The 23,106-nt window shown below is 44.7% G+C and overlaps 1 protein-coding gene across 10 annotated transcripts in view; it reads right to left on the reverse strand.

Moving 5' to 3' along the window:
* rnf145a (ring finger protein 145a) overlaps window positions 1–23,106 on the reverse strand; it is a 222,266-nt gene that overhangs the window by 68,211 nt on the left and 130,949 nt on the right. For all 10 annotated transcript variants that reach the window (XR_009655215.1, XR_009655214.1, XR_009655213.1 and 7 more), the window contains one exon: window positions 17,935–18,117. Coding sequence is in view for 7 of the 10 variants with exons in the window: in XM_060927561.1 (XP_060783544.1) it covers window positions 17,935–18,117 (183 nt within the window). In the remaining 3 variants the exon portion in view is untranslated. The remainder of the gene's footprint in view (window positions 1–17,934; window positions 18,118–23,106) is intronic.

The raw sequence follows: 23,106 nt of genomic DNA on the forward strand, positions 1-23,106 counted from the left end.
TGCTAACGTGGACCTGCGGGGATTCACTGCTGTGAGAGCCGACAGAGACACTAAGGCATGCGGGAAAGGCAAAAGTGGGAGACTCCTCGTCTATGTGAACAACCGCTGGTGTAACCCGGGACATATCTCTGTAAAGACAGTCTTATGTTGCCCAGACTTGGAGCTGCTAGCCGTTAGCCTGCGGCCATATTATCTGCCGAGGGAGTTCAGTCACGTGATCACCATCTTTGTTTACATCCCTCCGAGGGCAGACGCAGCCGCTGCACGTGAGAGGATTCACTCTGTCACAGCAAGGCTGCAGACAGCACCCTGAGGCATTTATGATCATTTCTGGGGAGTTTAATCACGCTACTTTGGACTCTACTTTGGCTGCTTTTTACCAGGTTGTGGATTGTCCAACTAGGAACAGGACAATTGACTTGCTGTATGCTAATGTGAGGGATGCATACAGAGTCACACCCCTCCCCCTAGGGAAGTCTGACCACAACCTGGTTTGTCTACAGCCGAAGTACACCCCCCTGGTCCAAAGGCAGCCTGCAACAACAAGCTCCATCAGGAGGTGGTCCCCTGAAATGGAAGATGCCCTCAGAGACTGTTATGACACCATGGACTGGGATGTGCTGCTTAGCCCACACTGTGAGGATATAGAGGAGCTGACACACTGTCTGACGGATTACCTCAACTTCTGTGCAGATGTGGTCTCCCCCGCTAAGACTGTACGGTGTTACCCTAATAACAAGCCATGGGTAACACAGGAAGTCGAAGCTGTCCTCAACAGGAAGAAGGCCACCTTCAGGAGTAGGGACAGGGAGGCGATGAAAGCAGCACAGCAGGAGGTGAAATGCTGCGTGAGGGAAGCTAAGGACAGCTACAGGAGAAAGGTGGAGCAGAAGCTGAAGGAGAACAGCATGAGGGAGGTCTGGGAAGGTGTGAAAACCATCATAGGCCACAACACAAAGACCAGAGTCATTGAGGGGACAATGGAGAGGGCGAACGAGCGGAATGACTTCTTCAACCAGTTCAACCAGCCCACGTCCCCCCGACCCTCCTCCTCACTGCAGCCATCTCTCCTTCCCTCAACACACCTCCCTCCAGTCATTGCAGCAGCCCCCTCCTCCTCCTCCTCAACACAGACTCCTCCATGCATTACTGCAGACCAGGTCAGAGGTCAACTGAGAAAGCTTCACCCCAGGAAAGCAGCAGGCCCAGATAAGGTGTGTCCCCGACTACTGAAGACCTGCACTGCTGAACTGGGTGAACCACTCCAACACATCTTCAACCTCAGCCTGCAGCTGGGGAGAGTGCCCACCCTCTGGAAGACATTATGTATCGTTCCAGTTCCCAAGAAGAACTGGCCCAGTGAGCTGAACGACTTCTGACCGGTGGCACTCACTTCACATCTGATGAAGACATTGGAGCGGCTCTTCCTCAGCCTCCTCAGACCCCAGGTGCAACATGCCCAGGACTGTCTGCAGTTTGCGTACTGGGCAGATGTTGGTGTGGAAGACTCCATCCTCTACCTGCTACACCAAGCCCACTTGCATCTGGAAAAGGGAAATGGCACAGTGAGGATTCTCTTCTTGGACTTTGAGTGCCTTCAACACCATCCAGCCCCTTATGCTTCAGGACAAACTGAACAGGATGTGAGTGGACCCCTGCCTGGTCACCTGGATCTACAGCTACCTCACCGACAGGCCGCAGTATGTCAGGCTGAAGGACATCACGTCTGACACTGATTAGAAGCACTGGAGCACCCCAGGGCACGGTGCTGGCCCCCCTTCTCGTCACCCTGTACACTGCAGACTTCTGCTACAACTCGGAGCTGTGTCACATTCAGAAGTTCGCCAATGACACAGCCATCGTGGGGTGTATCAGGGATGACAGAGAGGAGGAGTATAGGAGCCTGGTGAGGGACTTTGCCGTTTGGTGCAACAGGAACCATCTGCAGCTCAATATTTCGAAGACCAAGGAGCTGGTCATTGACTTTGGGAGGTCCAGATCAAGGTCACGACCAGTTCTGATCGAGGGAGTCAAGTTGGAGGCTGTAGATTCCTACAAGTACCTCGGGCTGTGGCTGGACAGCAAGCTGGACTGGACTTGCAACACCAACCACTTGTACAGGAAGGGACAGAGCAGGCTGCGGTCCTTTAACATCTGCAGGAAACTCCTGTGGATGTTCTATCAGTCCATGGTCGCCAGTGTCCTGTTTTACACCGTGGTGTGCTGGCGGGGGGCAGCACATCCAAGAAGGACACATCCAGGCTGGACAAACTGATCAGGTGGGCCGGCTCTGTGGTCAGCATGAAGCTGGAGACTCTGGTGACGGTGGCAGAGAAGAGGACTATGGACAAACTACTGAGCATCATGGACAATGCCAGTCACCCTCTGCACACCGTCATCAGCAACCAGAGGAGCCTGTTTAGTGACAGAATGCTCCTTCCCAAGTGCAGGACTAACAGACTTAAAAACTCCTTTGTCCCTCATGCCATCAGACTGTACAACTCCTCTCTGGGGGGGAGGAGGGGTAACAGGAGGACAGAGGACGGGAAGGAGCAGTAGCCTAGCCTGACAAAAAGCAATACTGGACAATGTGCAATATAATGTGCAATACCTCTCCTGCTGGACTTTTTTTTATTTTTATATTTGTATATGTAAAATACTTAATTTAATTTATCTAGAAGTTCTCCATTTTCTACTCTCTGTTTATCCTGTAATGATGCTGCTGGAATTTTAATTTCCCTGAGGGAACCCTCCCAAAGGGATCAATAAATTTCTATCTAATCTAATCTAATCTAATCTAATCTAATCTAACAGCCTCTGCCTTCTTGATCAGAAATTTTTGGTTACTCCCACCTCTCTTTTGAAAACGTCACATACCGAGTACACACGTACGCTGAACTGATTGTTTTTTGAGGCGGTTCATTTGAAAGCTGTAGGCTAAAAACTTCTCTGTAGAACCCTGTCACTCCCTCCACTCTGGGCTCAAGAAGACAACAAAAGGGCAATAATATAACAACCAATCAGAATTCAGATATATTGTTGCCAAGTAAAATTGTAACCTTTCAACGTGTCAAAAAAGTTGTAGACACCTCGTCCTGTTTTACCATTCGATCAATCACATATCAGTTTAAGCTAGCATTCTAAAACTAGTTAAAGATCACACAGAAGATAGCCTACTCCCCCTGCCAGCCTCATGGAATGCAGTGTTTAAGGCTCCATATGTGTTTTACTTCCATTTATGAGGGAAAGGAACATACACCCTCCCGACAGTCAATGAGTTATTCGCTTGTAAAACACATTTGCAAATTGGTAGAATGAGTTAATCACCACATGCAAGATTTGCAATTAATCAAATCAATTGCATATTATTATTAATGAATTACTACAGTTCTGAACTTCAAATTTTAAAAGTCTGGACTTTGGAGAGATGATGGATACTCTTTTGGTGGAACACAACAGAGCAAAATATTGTGACCCTCTAATGTTGACCTGAAGTTGGCGCCACTGGGGATTGGCATTGGGTTTTTGTCCCCACCAACGTTAATACCAAACCTACGCCCTTGCCTACATGTTATCTTGTTCTAATTGTTGTTACTTTTATCCAAATGACAGCTGGCAATGTGTTGTTACTTTGCACTTTTTGTTTATCTGGGTACTAACCTTTGAGAAACTGGATTGGCAGAATGTTGCCTGTGAAGAAAAGAATGTCTTTTTATTACCCTGTGCCAAGTTAATATTTACTTAAGTGCAATTTTTAAGAACCACAGATTGTATTTTATTTATTGTTTTTGTTGCGAGTGGTTTTGTTTGATTGATTTATTTCTTTAGGTTATTTATTTATTTATTTTTACGTTCCACTGCTGAATAAGTTGACTAAATTAAAATGTTTACTGTTCTTTGAAAGGGTGTATTTGCATCATCATTTTACTAGTAGCTTAAAATTGTCTTGAAAAGACGTCAACAATGATATCGTTTATCACAATTTCTGAGATATATCGTCCAACAAAATTTATCGTGACAGGCCTATTCATAAGTGCGTTTTAAAGTGCACTGTTGAGTGAAAACCACACTGTATGATAATACTATAATCTGTTTATCTGGCACAAAGTGGGTGGGTGTCCTCACTGCTTTGTGTAGCATTAGCACAGTTAGTTCAGTACGGCACACACCTGCGTCGCTCTGGGTTTCTCATAACACACCAGTTCGTTCCGGTAATCACTAATAAACTGATTTTTTATGTTCCGGAGAATATATTTAAACCCCAGCCAAGTAAGTCACTTTATTTTCTGTCTCTTTTCTGTCCGCCAAAATCCAGCGCTGCCTCATGCGTGCGTGCTCATCAGCAAAACTTCATTTTGAACTGTTGCAAATCAGAAGCGAGCTTTCTGGTGCCCCAATGTTGCTACGATGAGTAGCCAACTCAGCTTTCATACAGTGTAGTTGACGTGATTGAAGGTCAAAGACAAAGCTGCCACGAGTACACAAACACAGTAAAAAGTGTAAAAGAACGCGAAAATAACCACTGATAACTTGGATAATAAATCTACCAGCATTGCTGGTTGAGGAACTTTGAAAAGTAACCAGTGCCAGGCTGATTGTGATATTGCGCCAGGTGCCTGCCCTTAAAGCACATACGCAGAGCCATGGCCTCACTTTCGTTTATAAATGCCTTGAGACCTCAAGAATGGCACAGGAATAGTTTTAAGCCCCAACAGTAAATCTAATATAGTAATTTTTATGATTAAAGCGATTTATATAGGTAGTGGTCCGAGTGAATGACCTTGACATCCGTAACGTCACAGCAGGAAGTCTATCGGTCTCATCGCCATTTCCGCTATACGAAAACACAGCTGGCTGCAACTCCGATCCTCCATTTTGAGCTAATTTATTGCCATGCCACGTAGATGTGTTGCTGGTCAGTTCAGCAACACAACAGAAGGTGGATTTACGTTGCATTCATGGCCCAAGAATGTTCAAACTCCAAAGATTTGGACATCTTTTGCAAGTTGTTCACGGGCACATTGGGCGCCTATGAAGTGGTCTCGCCTCTGCTCTGCACATTTTACTGAAGACTCATACGAAACCTCTGATCTGTTGAGGAGCGTTGACTATAAGCCTGCATTGAAAGAGGGTGCAGTACCAATAATTAAAGGAAAACAAGAAAAAATATTTATTTTATTGATTTATTTTTTTAACAAGGAAAAGTTCAGTTGCACCAGTCCTCCTGGAGTGAGCCGAAGGTTGTTGCTAAAACCCAGGATGAAACGGGATGTGACCTATTGCTCGGGCAGTGACCTCTCCACGGTTGTTGCCAAAACCGGTGACGTCCCGTTCCGTCCTGGGTTTTAGTAATTGCCTGAGTCGAGCAGTAATGTTGGAGTAATCCGTATGGAGAAAATGGAGAATGAGTGGCCCAGCCATCTTATTTCTAAACTGGATATTGCTGCCATCTCGCCCTTACATGGAAGAAGTGAATGAACGGAGAACTGAATGAACAATTGAAAGTCAGATTGTTTCAAAACAAATCGGCCACAAGCTCAGCCTTCAAGAAGTGAGAACACAGACAGGTAAGCTCCGACTCTCATTTGGATAACAACAAAAACAAAATGTTGTTTACCTGCATCTAGATTAATACATATAACTTGTATTGTGTATTTAAGTTACCGGTATAAGATTATTTAATTTGCTTCAGAATGTGATGGTCTCAGTTCATCTGATTATTTAGCCTTTTACGTTTCATCAGTGAAAATGAATGCATGTACATGTACAGTGCCTTGAAAAAGTATTCATACCCCTTGAACTTTTTCACATTTTTTCCACCTTACAACCACAATCTTAAGTTTTTTATTGAGATTTTATGTGATAGACCAACACAGAGTAGCACATAATTGTGAAGTGAAATGAAAATGATAAATGGTCTTCAAAATTTTAAACAAAAATCTGAAAAATGTGATGTGCATTAGTATTCAGCCCCCCTGCGTCAATACTTTGTAGAGCCACCTTTTGCTGCAATTACAGCTGCAAGTCTTTTGTGGTATGTCTCTACCAGCTTTGCACATCTAGACACTGAAATTTTTGCCCATTCTTCTTTGCAAAATAGCTCAAGCTCAGCCAGATTGGATGGAGAGCGTCTGTGAACAGCAATTTTCAAGTCTTGCCACAGATGCTCAATGGGATTTAGGTCTGGACTTTGACTGGGCCATTCTAACACATGAATATTCTTTGATCTAAACCATTCCATTGTAGCTCTGGCTGTATGTTTAGGGTCATTGTCTTGCTGGAAGGTGAATCTCCTTCCCAGTCTCAAGTCTTTTGCAGACTCCAACAGGTTTTCTTCCAGGATTGCCCTGTATTTAGCTCCATCCATCTTCCCATCAACTCTGACCAGCTTCCCTGTCCCTGCTGAAGAAAAGCATCCCCATAGCATGATGCTGCCACCACCATGTTTCACAGTGGGGATGGTGTGTGCAGGGTGATGAGCAGTGTTAGTTTTCCGCTACACATAGCGCTTTGCATTTAGGCCAAAAAGTTCAACTTTGGCCTCATATGACCAAAGCACCTTCTTCCACATGTTTGCTGTGTCCCCTACATGGCTTCTTATGCCTGTCTTTCAACAATGGCTTTCTTCTTGCCACTCTTCCAAAAAGGCCAGATTTGTGGAGTGTACAACTTATAGTTGTCCTGTGCACAGTTTCTCCCACCTGAGCTGTGGATTTCTGCAGCTCCTCCAGAGTGATCATGGGCCTCTTGGCTGCTTTTCTGACCAGTGCTCTCCTTGCTCGCTCTGTCAGTTTAGGTGGATGGCCATGTCTTGGTAGGTTTGCAGTTGTCTTGAGATGTTCAGAGCTTGGGATATTTTTTTTATAACCTAACCCTGCTTTAAACTTCTCCAGAACTTTATCCCTGACCTGTCTGGTGAGTTCTTTGGTCTTCATGATGCTGTTTGTTCTTCAGTGTTCTCTAACAAACCACTGAGGCCTTCACAGAACAAGTGTATTTATGCTGAGAGTAAATTACACACAGTAGGACTCTATTAACTAGTTAGATGACTTCTGAAGGCAATTGATTGCACTGGATTGTATTTAGAGGTATCAGAGGACAGGGGGCTGAATACTAATGCACACCACATTTTTCAGATTTTCATTTGTTTAAAATTTTGAAGATCATTTATCATTTTCGTTTCACTTCACAATTATGTGCTACTCTGTGTTGGTCTATAACAAAATCTCAATAAAAAACTTAAGTTCATGGTTGTAAGGTGGAAAAATGTGAAAAAGTTCAAGGGGTATGAATATTTTTGCAAGGCACTGTATGCTGTATAAGTTATAACACCTATCCTGTTTTAATGAGAGTCAACCCACAATCATTAAAGTCAAATCAGTCAAGTTGGGCAAGTCGGTAACGGTATTTCTTACTTTCACCATAAATTTTTTATTTATATGACTGTAGAAGTTCGGACGGGTGGGTGGAGCACAAAAGGACAGCAGGCCAGAACAGAGTTAAAAAAAACCCCTCTTTATTAGCACTTTGTGACTTTTTAAACTCTCCCAGCCACACACACGCACACACAGGTCGTCTGGTTGGGGAGAGAGCTCTCTTCCTTTGCTCTCTCTCTCCTTATATAGGGCGCGGTCACTGGGGGAGACACACAAACACATTAACTAACATCAGGTGCAGTGATTCTGCCACTTACCTTCCCTGACTCCACCCTCTGGTCACAGACAGACGCTTGACCACGCCCCCGCTGCCACATACCCCCACCACCCGACTCAGGCCGGGCAGCCGTCCAGCCTGCAGCCGACTACACCCCCCTTGACTGGAGAGGAAGTCCGCTACGACCATCTGTGCCCCCGGCCTGTGGATCACCTTGAAGTTAAAGGGCTGGAGTGCCAGATACCAACGGGTGATCTGTGCGTTGGCATCCTTCATGTGGTGGAGCCACTGGAGGGGTGCGTGGTCCAAACAGAGGGTGAAAGGGCGTCCCAGCAGATAGTAGCGGAGGGCGAGGACCACCCACTTGATGGCCAAGCACACTCTCTCTATTGTGCTGTAGCGCCCCTTCCGCACCGACAGCTTTCTGCTGATATACAGCATGGGGTGATCCTCCCCCTCCACCTCCTTGGACAGAACAGCCCCCAGCCCTCTGTCCGACATGTCCGGCTGCAACATAAAGGGGAGAGAAAAGTCAGGGGAGTGTAACAGTGGCCCCCCACACAGTGCAGCCTTCACCTCAGAGAAAGCCTGCTGGCATTGCTCCGTCCACTGGACCAGATCTGGTGCCCCCTTTTTAGTGAGATCAGTCAGCAGGCTGGTGACGTCCGAATAATTAGGTATAAGCCTACGATAGTAGCCAGCCAGCCCCAGGAACTGTCTCACCCCCTTTTTTGGTCTTGGGCCTCAGGCAGGCCGCAATTGCTGCTGTCTTATTAATTTGGGGACGCACCTGCCCATTGCCCAAGTGGAAGCCCAGATACCGTACTTCCACCCGCCCAATCGCACACTTCTTCGGGTTGGCCGTGAGACCCACTCGCCTCAACGACCTAAGGACGGCCCTCAGGTGTTGCCGCGGCCAGTTGTTACTATAGATTATAATATCGTCTAAGTATGTGGCCGCATAGGTGGCGTGGGGGCGGAGGACCCTGTCCATAAGCCGCTGGAATGTAGCGGGCGCCCCAAACAGCCCAAAAGGAAGTGTGACAAATTGGTGTAAGCCAAACAGTGTGGAAAAGGCCGTTTTTTCTCGGGATAGTGGAGTCAAGGGGATCTGCCAATAACCCTTTGTTAAAACCAGTGTCGAATAAAAGCGAGCCGTGCCTAGTAGGTCCAGCAACTCGTCAATACGAGGCATTGGGTATGCATTAAATTTAGACACCGCGTTGACTTTTCTATAGTCCATACAGAACCGGACCAACCCGTCGGCCTTGGGAACCAAGACCACGAGGCTGCTCCAGTCACTGTGGGACTCCTCGACGATGCCCATGTCAAGCATGGCCTCGAGTTCTTCCCGAACCACTTTTTTCTGCGTACTACCACCCCTGGGGCGTCTTAATGTGGTGTTCTATGAGGCGGGTGCGGCCGGGCAGGGGCGAGAACATGTCCAAAAATTCGGTCTGCAACTGGGCAACCTCCGTGAGTTGGGTCGGGGAGAGGTGGTCTCCACAGGGGACCAGAGAGGTAAGCGATGTCAATGTTCCTTTTTGAACCTCCGGCCCCAGCTCCGCCTTCTCCAGAACCACCGACACCAACGCCACGGGGACCTCCTCATTCCAGAGTTTGAGCAGACTGAGGTGGTAAATCTGTAGCGCCCCACCCCTGTCCGTTCGCCTCACCTCATAGTCGACGTCCCCGACTCGCCATGTGACCTCAAAGGGTCCTTGCCACTTGGCGATCAATTTGGAGCTCGATGTGGGCAACAGTACGAGTACTTTATCTCCCGGTGTAAACTCCCTAAGGCACGTACCCGTCGTACAGGCGGGTTTTCCGTTCTTGGGCCTGCCGCAAATTCTCTTGGGTTAGGTGTGTGAGTGTGTGGAGTTTTGCACGCAGGTCAATAATGTATTGAATTTCATTTTTGCTCGGGGAAGGTCCCTCCTCCCAATTATCCCGCAGTACATCTAGGATGCCACGCGGCTTACGTCCATATAATAATTAGAACGGGGAGAACCCTGTGGAGGCTTGTGGGACCTCTCGCACTGCAAATAACAGGGGTTCGAGCCATTTATCCCAATTGCATGCATCCTTGTGAGCAAACTTTTTAATTATATTCTTGAGTGTGTGATTGAACCGTTCGACTAAACCGTCCGTTTGTGGGTGACAAACACTGGTGCGGATCAACTTAATTCCCAATAACCCATACAGTTCGCTCAGTGTGCGTGATATAAACGAGGTGCCTTGATCAGTCAGAATCTCCTTAGGGATTCTGACTCGGGAGATGACGTGGAAGAGCGCTTCCCCAATACTGCGTGCTGAGATATTGCGAAGAGGCACTGCTTCCGGATATCGCGTTGCATAGTCCACCAGAACTAAAATAAAGCGATACCCTCGTGTTGACCGATCTAATGGCCCGACGAGATCCATCCCAATTCTTTCGAACGGGGTCTCGATTAATGGTAGAGGGCGCAAAGGCGCTTTTGGAATGGCCGCTGGATTTACTAACTGGCATTCACAGCACGCCGTACACCACCTACAGACATTGCCGCGAATCCCTAGCCAATAGAACCGGGCCATTATTCGGGCTAGTGTCTTATCCTGCCCCAAGTGTCCAGCCATGGGATTAAAGTGAGCCGCCTGGAATACCAATTCCCGGTGGCTCTTTGGAATCAAAAGTTGTGTAATCGGCTCCCAAGTCTCCTTAGTCCTGCATCACTCGGTATAATCTATCCCTCATAATGGAGAAATAGGGAAGGACAGGGTGGCGTTTGGCTGGAGCGTTTAACCATCGATTATGCTCACTTGATCAAAGGCATGCTGCAGAGTCTCGTCTTGTGACTGCTCTAACGGGAAATCCGCGAGGGATTCCCCGAGAGAGGGAGGAGGAGCCAGCGGCTCCTCGCTCTAACGCGGTGATGACGTAGACAGCTCTGTGACAGCTGCTCCTGCCAATGCCACACCGGGACCTCCCCCCGCTGAACTACGGCAGGACCCACTCTTCACTAAATGAGTCATTAATTCCCGAAATCCCGGCCAATCAGTCCCCAAAATTATCGAGTGGGTAAGGCGAGGATTAACCGCTACCTTTACACTAAATTTTTCCCCTCGAAATAGAATGTGGACCGACACTAAAGAGTAGTTGTGAACATCCCTGTGCACACACACAACACCTTCACCAATTGTGCTCCCCCCAATGCCTCATCTTGCACCAGGCCTTGGTGGATTGAGGTCTGATTACAGCCGGAGTCCACCAAAGCCTGATACGTATCCCCTTGGACACTCACCAGTATGCGATACGCTCTGGCCCGATCGAGGGCGGTTCCTGGCGCGTCGGGGATCCGGACCACCGTGCCCACCTCCATTGCCGAGCACTGCTGTTAGAGGTGCCCCGGCTCCCCGCAGCGCCAGCAAATGGCCCGGGCTCTCTCTCTGCACCGGCACTCTGGGGCTCATGCTCGTGGGATGGGGGAAGAGACAGACACGCAAGTGGGAAACGGTAGGGCACTGCGGGTGCGGCAGGCTGGCTGGGGTGGAACCGGCCCCCGCCTCCGCGGTGGGGGAACGGGGCGAGGACGAGACACAGAAGGGGAGGAAGGAGAGAGAGAGAGAGAGAGAGAGAGAGAGAGAGAGAGAGAGAGAGAGAGGGGGGAGGAGGTCTGCTGTCCTGCCGTCGGAACAGCCGCCAAATGGTCCTCTGCCAGCTCGATGGCCTGATTCAGCGACGCTGGGTGATGGCACTGGACCCACTCCGGGGTCCCTTCGGGTAGTCGGGCGATGAACTGTTCCAGTACCACCAGATCGATGATTCCCTCGGCGTCGCGGTCGTCAGCCCTCAGTCACCACCGGCAGGCGTCCCGGAGTTGCTGGCCAAACGCGAACGGCCGGCCGACCTCCTCCAGGTGCAGAGCGCGGAAGCGCTGTTGATGTTGTTCTGGGGTACGCCCCACACGCTGGAGGACAGCCCGGCGGAGGTCTGCGTAGACCAGCCGGCTGTCGGCGGGGAGCTGTAGCGCAGCCAGCTGTGCCTCGCCCGTTAGCAGGGGGAGGAGGCACGTCGCGCTCTGTTCCACCAGCCAGCCCAAGGCCTCTGCTGCTTGTTCAAAGAGCCCGAGGAAGGCCTCGGGGTCATTGTGCGGGCCCATCTTCGTTAGGGTGAGGTGGGGAGAGCCCACGGCGGTGGAGGTGGTGGACTCCACCGATACGAGGAGGTGCCGGAATGCCTGACGATCTTCCTGCTGCGCCAGCACCAGGGCCTCGAACCTTTGCCCCTGCTCCTTCCGGAGGGCGACCAGCGCCTGGTGCTGGCTCTGCTGGGCCGTGGCGAGGGCGTGGACCAGGTCCGCTAAGGGGGAGGACTCCATGGGGCTTGTCTTCTCTGTGCTCCGAATCCCGGGTTTCAGCACCACTGTAGAAGTTCGGACGGGTGGGTGGAGCACAGGAGGACAGCAGGCCAGAACTCAGTTAAAAAAAAAAAAAAAAAAAAACCTCTTTATTAGCGCTTTTCAGTGACTTAGTAAACTCTCCCAGCCACACACGCACGTACACACACACACACACACACACACACACAGGTCATCTGGTTGGGGAGAGAGCTCTCTTCCTTTGCTCTCTCTCTCTCCTTATATAGGGCGCGGTCACTGGGGGAGACACACAAACACACGTTAACTGACATCAGGTGCAGTGATTCTGCCACTTACCTTCCCTGACTCCGCCCTCCGGTCACAGACCGACGCTTGACCACACCCCTGCTGCCACAATGACTTTGGTCTATAGCTGTAAAAGGCCACAGCCTTAAAACCGGTTACCGCAGTGACATGTACTCAGGTATGGTTGGCTCAGCAGGGCAGCTCAAATGACAACTTTGCGGTCGATTTTAACTCCCAAAAATATATTTTTTTATTCCCATTTATGCAGCATACAAGAGTCAAGGATGGAGATACTATCCACTCAAATGTATTTAAAAATAAAGGTTCTGCGTATCTGCTTTAATGAAACCCCTGCATGCCATGGGCACTAACATGCCCCCATACTATCACAGATGCTGGCTTTTGAACTTTGTGCTGGTAACAATCTGGATGGTGCATAATGTCCATGATTTCCAAAAACAATTTGAAACATGGAGTCGTCAGACCACAGCACACTTTTCTCCTTTGCTTCAGTCCATCTCAGATGAACTTGGGCCCAGAGAATTCAGTGGCATTTCTGGATGCTGTTGATGTATGGCTTTTGCATTGCATTTATAGTTGCAGCGATGAACTGTGTTTACTTACAACAGTTTTCTCAAGTGTTCCCAAGCCCATGTACTATCTTTTATACAGTACAATCCTGTCAGATTTTACTGTAGTGCTGCCTGAGGGCTCGAAGATCCCAGGTACTCTGTGTTGATTTTCCACATTGCCCCTTAGGTGCAGATTTCTCTGGATTCTCTGAATCTTTTGAGATTATGGATTGTTGATGGTGAAATCCCTAAATTTGTTGCAATTGTACACTGAAAAACCTTGTTCTTAAACTGTTGGAATATTTGCCCACAGTTTTTTACAAAATGGTGAACTTTGACCCATCCTTGTTGGTGAATGACTGAGCTTTTTGAGGATGCACCTTTTACCTGTTACCAATTAACTTGTTTACCTGTAGAATGTTCCAAACACGTTTTTGAGCATTCCACAACTTTCCCAGTTTTTTGTTGCAACTGAATGGCAGATTCTACCATAACAGAGGCCAGTTAAGTCCCAACTCCTTAAATTGCTGAATTGATTATTTTGATCATTCTATTAAGTTTTTTTAGTAGCATTTGGGGTCTTGGACATTCACAGTAAATTTTAGGACAGTAGTCCTGGTAACTAATTAATAAAAGCCTGACATGACAGACATGCTAAATGACAATAGAAACACATCGGTTTCTATCATCAAAATCTGACAGACAAACTAACGTCTACCATCATATTCTGGCAGACACTCTAGATGACAATAGCAACAAAACTGTTTCTTACATTAATCTGACAAATTTAGTAATATTAAATACCTCGTCACTAGAACCAAATAATAAAATAAAATATTGAAATAAAAAAGATAAAAATTTTTTTCAAAATTGAAATATCAACAATAATTGTCAGAACAGTGACGATAGACACGACTGTGTCACTTTCGCGGGGAAATAACACATTGAAATGGCCTGTCGGCTGAAAGGGTCGCAAGTGGCTCTGATTTATCTCAACTTACGATAGTTTTCCTCCAGAAAAATTTAAATATGAATGCACAAATATATTCTCAATGTTTCTATCGTCCAAAATTTCTATCGTCAGGATAGCTGACAAAATCTTACCTTGATTTATTTGATGAAATCTAGCTGTCAGAACTCCAAGTCTTGCCCAGAAGTAAATGTCTGCTGTCACAAAAATCATGCGCAGTAGAATTTCCTCTTTGCGTCAGTCAACATGTGTGTGGTGAGGGCTTGAATTTTGCTATCGTCAGGTGCATTTGACTGACAGACTGACGATAGCATTTTTTAAAAATAACTGTGGGCTTCTCTTGTGAATGAAATAGTTTTTTCGCTGTTAATCTATTGCAACTCTATCTGTTGACACCCAAAAATTATAAAGCCTGCTTCCAAACGATAACTACCAAAGATCCATAATGGCTGAGTCTATCGTCAGGTCATCTGACAGAAATTCACTGACGATAGCAACAGGGATAATGAAAGTGATTTTTAAAATGGGAGTTATGTCTGTCAGATATGTCAAAGAAATAGAACTTTATTCTTTAAAAATCTTTTATTGATATACTCAGTGTATTTTTAAATGACGTGCTGTTTTAGAAGACCAAATACCATATTTTCAATCTTGAAAATATTACCTTACTGAAAAAAGGACAAGAAAAATTTCTTATTTTGTGGGCAAGTGGTTAATGGATCCAGTTACGGTAGAATCTGCCCAATTTGATGTACTGCAGGCATCAAATTCAGAATGAGTCCCAACTTTTTGACACTCAAACTCCAATGACGTCTTATTAAACCCTTCAGAGAATATTAGCTTTCATCCACCCTATATGTGTAACGATATACAAGATTCAAATATGGTATGATGCAATTAATAGTTATTCCACAAAATCAAGTCTTACATGAGCTGAGAGCTGACGAGTCGCGTAGCGCTGAGCTGGCTATAAGCCACATACGACGAGATTGAGTATAATTTTTATTGTATCCACATTTCACTGGATTTTGAGAAACAGCATTTATATCTTTTCCAAGTTCAATAAATAAAAACTTTGTAGAAAACGTCTGACAAAAATAATTTCCATTTACAATGTAAACAAACCGGCAAAATGACAGTCGCAATGTGTGAAAAATGCAATAATAATTCTTGAAAAATGTTCTTACCATGAAATACTTTTATTCCATATTTTGTTGCTTTTTTGGTATCTTTTGGGGTTTTGTTTTCAAGTATAGTTTTTATTTTGTATTCTGTTTCAGCAACACGCTCCACCATTTTGTTTTTCTCTACTCACGGTATATGAACTGACACCATAGTAGTACAGTAGCCAAACAGAGTGTGCATTTGCTCATATCCAGTGAATGTGGATAAAATATGGTTAAGGCTTTCCCCAGAATAAAAAAAAAAAAATATCAGAGTGGTGTGACTGATGTGTAGCACAGCCTGGAAGGGCTGGCCCAGCCCTGAGGGCCCCGAAGGCTGCGAGGGGGGTCTGGAGGCATGCTCCCCTGGAAAATTTTGAAATTAGAGACTTCAAATGATGCATTCTGGTGGCATCTAGGGCTGACTTAGGCACAATTCAGCATTATTAAATTTGTTGTTTTCTTACCTTGTCAAATATGCAAGGGACAAAATTTAAAAAGACAAAATTAGGTTCAAAATGAAAACACTTCATAGCACGCCTATTCATTTTCCAATTCCAGGATGCCAGGAACAGAATCGAGATCAAATCACACAACAGCGCTATCTAGTGACCAGTGCCAAGAACGTGGTTTTATGTATGGTTGCGAATGGCAGTCACTGCATGCAGTGAAACCCTTTATTTTCACTTCTGGGTTGAGTACCAGAATAATCTAGACCTATATATTACAATATCTTCCTATTTCTATAGTTATTACTCATTTTCAGAGGGGATGAGGAGATATTTAGGTGCAGAAAGTACTCTGCATTGTTCAATTTATGGTATTGATTTTTTTTTTGGTGTGCAAGTGACAGCGCGGCACTGACGTCGCACAGCGTGGCGGAGTGCCATGTATCTGTGCTTTGGGGAAAGCCTTGATGGTGATGTCTCAATATGATACATTTTTGGTGCAGCAAAAATAAGTATTGCCTGAATGTGTCATGTTTTCATTGTCAATTGACTGAAATAGTCAACATTATAATAAGCACCGTAATTAAAACTTAATGACACTGATCCATTAAAAACCCTGGCAAACTTGCTGATGTGAGTCAAGGGGGCTAAATTCAAGCAACTCTGTTATGAGAGAGAGAGAGAGAGAGAGAATATACCACCGATATAACTTAATATACACTACCATTTCTAGCAATGTGAAGTGTTATTCTCATCCCCAGGTGTATGACAATCTTTGCAATACAATGGCACTCCAACAACTTGTAATATACTTTAGAGCTGCCACATTTATTATTTACACAGAACATGTGTGTTACTTCATGTTATTACTTTAGTTTTACACAGACAACAATTGCACACTCAATAAGCCTACACCAGCATGGAAATGATTTGTTGCAACCTTTTGGCCTTACAGTGAAAAACCTTAAAGCATATATGCAGAACCATGGCCTCACTTTCGTTTATAAATGCCTTGAGACCTCAAGAATGGCACAGGAACAGTTTTAAGCGTTAACAATAAATCTAATATAGTAATTTTTACGATTAAAGTGATTTTATATAGGTAGCGATCCGAGTGAATGACCTTGACGGCCGTAACGTCACAGCAGGAAGTCCATCGGTCTCATCGCCATTTCCGCTATACTAAAACACAGCTGACTGCAACTCCGAGCCTCCATTTTGAGCTAATTTATCGCCATGCCACGTAGATGTGTTGCTGGCGGGTGCAGCAACACAACAGAAGGTGGATTTACATTGCATTCATGGCCCAAGAATGTTCAAACTGCAAAGATTTGGACGCGTTTTGTGAGAAGTTCATGGGCACATTGGGCACCTATGCTCTGCACATTTTACTGAGAACTCGTACGAGACCTCTGACCTGTTGAGGAGTGTTGGCTATGAGCCTGTACTGAAAGAGGGTGCAGTACCAATAATTAAAGAAAAAGAAAACTACAAGTATTTATTTTATTAATTTTTTTAAAAGGAAAGTGAGTTCAGTTGCACCAGTCCTCCCGGAGTGAGCCGAGGGTTGTTGCTAAAACCCGGGATGGAACATATCGCTCGGGCAGTGACCTCCCTGCAGTTGTTACTAAAACCGGTGACATCCCGTTCCGTCCTGGGTTTTAGTAATTGCCTGAGCCCAGCAGTAATGGCAGACTACACAGTATGAAGAAAAGTGAATGAGCGGAGCAGCCATCTTATTTCTAAACTGGATATTGCTGCCATCTCTCCCTTACGTGGAAGAAGTGAATGAACGGAGAACTGAACGAACAACAAAGTCAGATCGTTTCAAAAACAAATCGGCCACAAGGTCAGCCTTCAAGAAGCGAGAACACAGACGGGTAAGCTCCGACTCTCATTTGGATATAAAACAACAAGTTGTTTACCTGCATTTAGATTAATGCATGTAACTTGTATTGTGTGTTTAAGTTACCGGTATAAGATTATATAATTTGCTTCAGAATGTGATTGTCTCAGTTTATCTGATTATTTAAATCAGCCTTTTACGTTTTAATCAGTGAAAATGAATGCATGTACGTTGCATAAGTTATAACACCCATCCTGTTTTAATGAGAGTCAACCCACAATCAATGAAGTCAAATCAGTCTTAGTTGAGCAAGTTGGTAACGGTATTTCTTACTTTCACTGTAAATTTTTATTTATATAATTTTGGTCTATAGCTATCAAAGGCCTCAGCCTTAAAACCGGTTCCTGCAGTGACGTCAAGCACTCAGGGCTGGCTAGCTCAGTGGGGCAGCTCGAATGCCAACTTTGTGGTTGATTTTAACTCTCAAAAATATATATTTTTTTTTATTCCCATTCATGCAGCATACAAGAGTCAAGGATGGAGACACTATCCACTCAAATTTATTTAAAAATAAAGGCTCTGCGTATCTCCTTTAAGCATACCACTTCTGTTTGTGCGTTTTATGAGAAATCACTTACTTATCTCTGGATGCCCCTAGTGCCAGCACTATGGGGTCAGCAATCTCCAGCATGGACTGCAAAATGGAAGCAACCACAATGAAGAGAATGATACTGAGAAGGAAGGCTCGGTGGATGACCTGAAGCTCAATTAGACCAGTCTGTACTGCCAGAATTAACAGCGTGATGCCCTCAGTCATTCCCCTAAGAGAGAAAGAAAGGAAAAAAAATTGAGAGAAGCCAGAGGACAATAAAGAGAATGAAGTTAAAATTATTTAAGGATGGTAGAATGAGATAAACTTTAAAAGAGAATATTTAAAAAAAACAAAAACAAAGGCACAGACACTGTCGAGGTGTAAATTTTCATACGGCCCATCAATTACTCTTGATATCCAATTGTAGTTGCATTAAAAACGGGCTGAATATACTTTGGCTCAGCCTATGTGTGGGTAAGCCTGAGGTTATAGTTAGGGACAACTATTAGGTTAAAGCAACAGGATGTAAGATTTTGAAATTTATTTTTTGGTGGTGGGAGGGGAAGAGATTTATATACATTAGTTAAACAAGACTTATCTGCAAGTTGAAGTTTGACTTGAATTCTCTCTCAAAGAGTAGTAAACGAGGACTGACATGAACAAAGCCCACCGGGAGATGACATCAATCATTTCTTCAAATCCTACTCATAGTAGACAAACACAGCAACAGGCATATTTGATAAAGGTATAGCAACATTAGTAACCGAGGACCACACATGGAGGGGGAGGGTGGGCATGTCAGTCCTCGGTTACTACTCTTTATGAGATCGAATTCAAGTCAAACTTCAACTTGCAGGTAAGTCTCATTTAACTAAACAATTCTCTCATATAAACCATAACCTTCATACTGACATGAAGTCTTCAAAGCATGTGAGGACACCGAGTATCCCAAACAATCAACAAATGAGCGAAAAAAGAAAAAAAAAAAAAAAAAAACTTGATGCTTCACAATTACAATTTTATTCATGGCTCCAAACTATTCCACTTAACTTTTAAACTACATAATTAACTGGACGAGAGTTTGTCTTGTATAAATAACTCCGGAATTGGTAATTACTTAAATACAAAAGTTCAACATCCATATATTTAAAAAATAAATAAATAAAAAAACCCTGCCTACTAAAACGAATTCATCACGTTTGTAATAGAATCATTTAAAAGCCATTACCATTACTCCAACCTGCCCTTTGAAGAATTTAATCTAAAGGAAAAGAAGCTTGATAAGCAGCAGTTGATGCTGCATGCCTTGTAGAGTGGGGCTTAGGCCAAGTTTACATTAGACCGTATCTGTCTCGTTTTCTTCGCGGATGCACTGTCCGTTTACATTAAAACGCCTGGAAACGCCGGGAAACGGGAATCCGCCAGGGTCCACGTATTCAATCCAGATCGTGTCAGGTCCGGTGCTGTGTAAACATTGAGAATACGCGGATACGCTGTGCTGAGCTCTAGCTGACGTCGTCATTGGACAACGTCACTGTGACATCCACCTTCCTGATTCGCTGGCGTTGGTCATGTGACGCGACTGCTGAAAAACGGCGTGGACTTCCGCCTTGTATCACCTTTCATTAAAGAGTATAAAAGTATGAAAATACTGATGCAAATACTGCCCATTGTGTAGTTATGATTGTCTTTAGGCTTGCCATCCTTCCACTTGCAAGTGGTAAGTGATATGCGCTGGGATCTCACACACAGCGGCTCAGTCCCAAATCATTGCTTGTGCACTTCACTCGCGCGCTCTGTGAGCTGCGCAGGGCCGGAGTGCGCACCCTCCAGAGGGCACTCGCTGTTCAGGGCGGAGTGATTTGGAGCGCAGGATGCCTGCAGAGCCGAGCGTATCCGTGTACTGGTGTTGCTGTGTGCACGCAAATCGTGTATTGGTGTTGCTGTGTGCACACTAATCGTTTTAAAAACGTTAATCTGATTATCTGCTGATACGGTCTAATGTAAACCCCACCTTAAAGAGCTCAACGTCCACACCAGCCAACTGCAGGACAGTTCTGATCCATCAAGCTAATGTTTGGGGCCTGACTGCCTTATGAGGCTTTATGGTAGAGATCAAAAGCCCATCATCATGCCATAAAGACTTTGTTCGCTCTATATAGTCCTCTAAACAAACACAAGGACATATGTCAGTATCCAAAGTGTACCTAGTAATAATCACAGGAGTTATTGGATAACTAGGTCTGCTTTGTTTTACATGTTTACTGAAGATAAACACAAATTCATCACCAGAATTCTTCAAATATTCCTTGTTAATATTCAGCTGTAGCAAAGTTTGTTTCCTTTGCATACTGATAAAAGCCAATAGTATAGATAGTTTTAAGGCAAGTTCTTTAAGAGACAATGATCTGTTTGGACTCACGGTCTTAAAAAAATAAAAATAAATAAATAAAATCAAGGACCTGCTGCACGTCCCAAATATCAGAGTGCTTCCTGGACGGTGTCTTTCTCTCATAAGGTACCTTTCACAAAATGACAAACTAATGGATGCTGCCTCACTGGGACATTGTCTACTGAAAGAACACATAACACAGATCTGGTAGTGTTTAGAGCCGAATATGATAAATGCATCTGCGTATATAAGAATTCTAACATTTGTCAAATTAGGGGAATAGGTCACAATTTGCCTTTCACAACAGAATAGAACCCATTTTTTGAGATGGACTGCATACTGCTTTTGAGTAGCTGGTCTCCACGAGTCGAGCAGTGCACCTGTAATGTGCACCAAAAGGCCGCGCTCTTCATAGTGTCCCCTGATAAAGGACATGACATCAATCTTGATTTCCCCTTCATGCTGCAAGTCTTGTGGTCTGATGGATGGACCACAAGCTCCATTTCTGCAGTCCACATCATGAATTTGGGCTCTTGCGCTAACATCTGTAAGACTCAAAAGGTACCACGTCTGCATAGCCCAGGCTGGCACCACCAAAAGCCCCTCTGCTTGCTCAGCCTCTATTTTGTTCAAGCATCTGTGAATAAAGCTAAAAGAAAGGAAGGCATAGAAATATTCACCCTTCCATGACACACTAAATGCATCAATAAAAGCAGCATGGGGGTCTGGTCTCCATGATGCATACCTTCACAACTGCACATTGAGCATGGTCGCAAAAAGACAAATGCTAAACGCAGGATAGACATCACTTAGTTTCTGAAACAACACTGGATTCAGTTGCCACTCATGATCAGAATAGCAACTTCGACAACAAGTCAGCCACCACATTGGTGCAGCCTGGTATATAAGCCGCGCTTAGCCATATATTTCTGGGTATACACCAGTTCCAAATCTTTCTGGCCACCGTGTCACATGCTGTAGACTTACTACCCCCCCCCATCTGGTTGATGTAAGCTACAGCTGTCATATTATCCAATTCAAATTTAAGATGACAAACAGCTTAGAGCAAAAAAAAACAAACAAACAAAAAAAAAAAGTCAGACAAAAACACTACATACAGTTCTCTTACATTAATATGCAGAGCACCTTGCTCTCAAGTCCATAGACCCTGAGACATCAATGAGCCATCGGTTGTACATGTGATGCCCCAGCCATTGTCACTGGCATCAGTCTGAAAAACATAAGTAATTGGGGCATGATTAATTCTCCGATAGGCCCGTTGAACATTGCCAACCCACCAATGCAGCTCATTTTTAGCTGAAACAGACAGACATACCTGTCCATCATAATCATCCTTATTTGTAGCCAATGCCCTAATCTTGTCGCGTTCTAGATTCCGATAAGGCAGCTTGCCAAATTCAACTCCAGGCAGAGAAGATATGATTTTCCCAGTAACCTGAGCTATGAAACAAATTGAGAAAATATCCTCATCTAAAGCCTGCATGCAAAGCGACTTCAACTTTTCTTTCTTCTTATCAGATAATTTCACGGTCATCGACTTTGTGTTTAAAATAAAGCCTAAAAATGCAATCTCCTGTGTAGGCATGAACACATTTGTCTGGGTGGATAGTAAACCCTAACTTTAGAAATAACTCTACCGTCTCCCTTACATTGCTGCAGGCTTCAAGAAAATCAGCCCCTTGCAAATAGAAATAGTCTATATAGCCAGCATTCATGTATCCCTTCTGTCTAAGCATAACCAAGACTGGTTTCATGACCTTAGTAAAAATTCTAGGTGAACTGGACAAACCCATAGGTAAGGCTTTAAACTCACAGTTGTCCTCCCCCGCCCCCAGTTTTTTTTTTTAAAACTTTCTATGCTCTACAGCAACGGGAATGGTGTAATAAACATGCTTAAGATCTAGGGAGGCCAGATATGCACACAGTCTGATCAAACTAATAACTGTACTTTGAGCATCCATTTTAAAAGTGTCTGAAAAGGACAGCTTCATTACAATTATTGAAATTGAAAATTAGCCTGCGAGAACCATCTGGTTTGGGAACCACAAAAATAGAAGATAAACATTCCTCGACTTCGTGCACTGACTGACCTATGGCACTGAGCTGCAATAAATTTTCCAGCTTCAGTATCTAATGACTTCTCGTTGCTGGCGATTGAAATTTCTCTGCCCATAATTGCTATATTTACAGGGATTATCTATAAATTCTATGTGACAATGTTATACATAATCTAAAATTTCAGGATCTGACGAGATCTTTCGCCATTTAGAAATACAAGTCCTGGTGTTTCCAGCCTTGAAAAAAGGCTGGTTACTAATTATTCTGATCTGTTCAGATTTATTTACATACCAATTGAGGGTAGACTTTGAGCCTGACTTCTTGTCTGGCTGGGGCACATTCTGAAAAAAACTACTGCTGTTGATAACCAGAGGGACCAGAGCCCCATGGGATGCCACGGCCACGAAAGCCTCTGCCCCTTAAGGAACTACCTCGGAATGCTCTCAGTGAATATAGGGAGAATCTTTGTCCTCTTCTTCGGGACCCTAATGACTGATTTTTGCACACTTTATTCTTATTCAGCTCTGTTATTTCCCTTATCCATTTGGAAGGATCTCCTCCAAACCGAAATTCATCTGCAGGATTTGTGGAGTGGCACAGGCCTTTTGCAAACTCACTCAAACTGAGGCCTCATCGCATCCCTTCGTCTTTGGTTCAACTCATAGTTAGTTGCCATGGCCAAGGTTATACCATCTACATATCTAGTGATCACGTCTTTCCCCGCTTTGGGCTTTAGCAGTGCCTCAG

Source organism: Neoarius graeffei, chromosome 8 (assembly GCF_027579695.1).
Source record: "Neoarius graeffei isolate fNeoGra1 chromosome 8, fNeoGra1.pri, whole genome shotgun sequence".
NCBI classification, from domain to species: domain Eukaryota; kingdom Metazoa; phylum Chordata; class Actinopteri; order Siluriformes; family Ariidae; genus Neoarius; species Neoarius graeffei.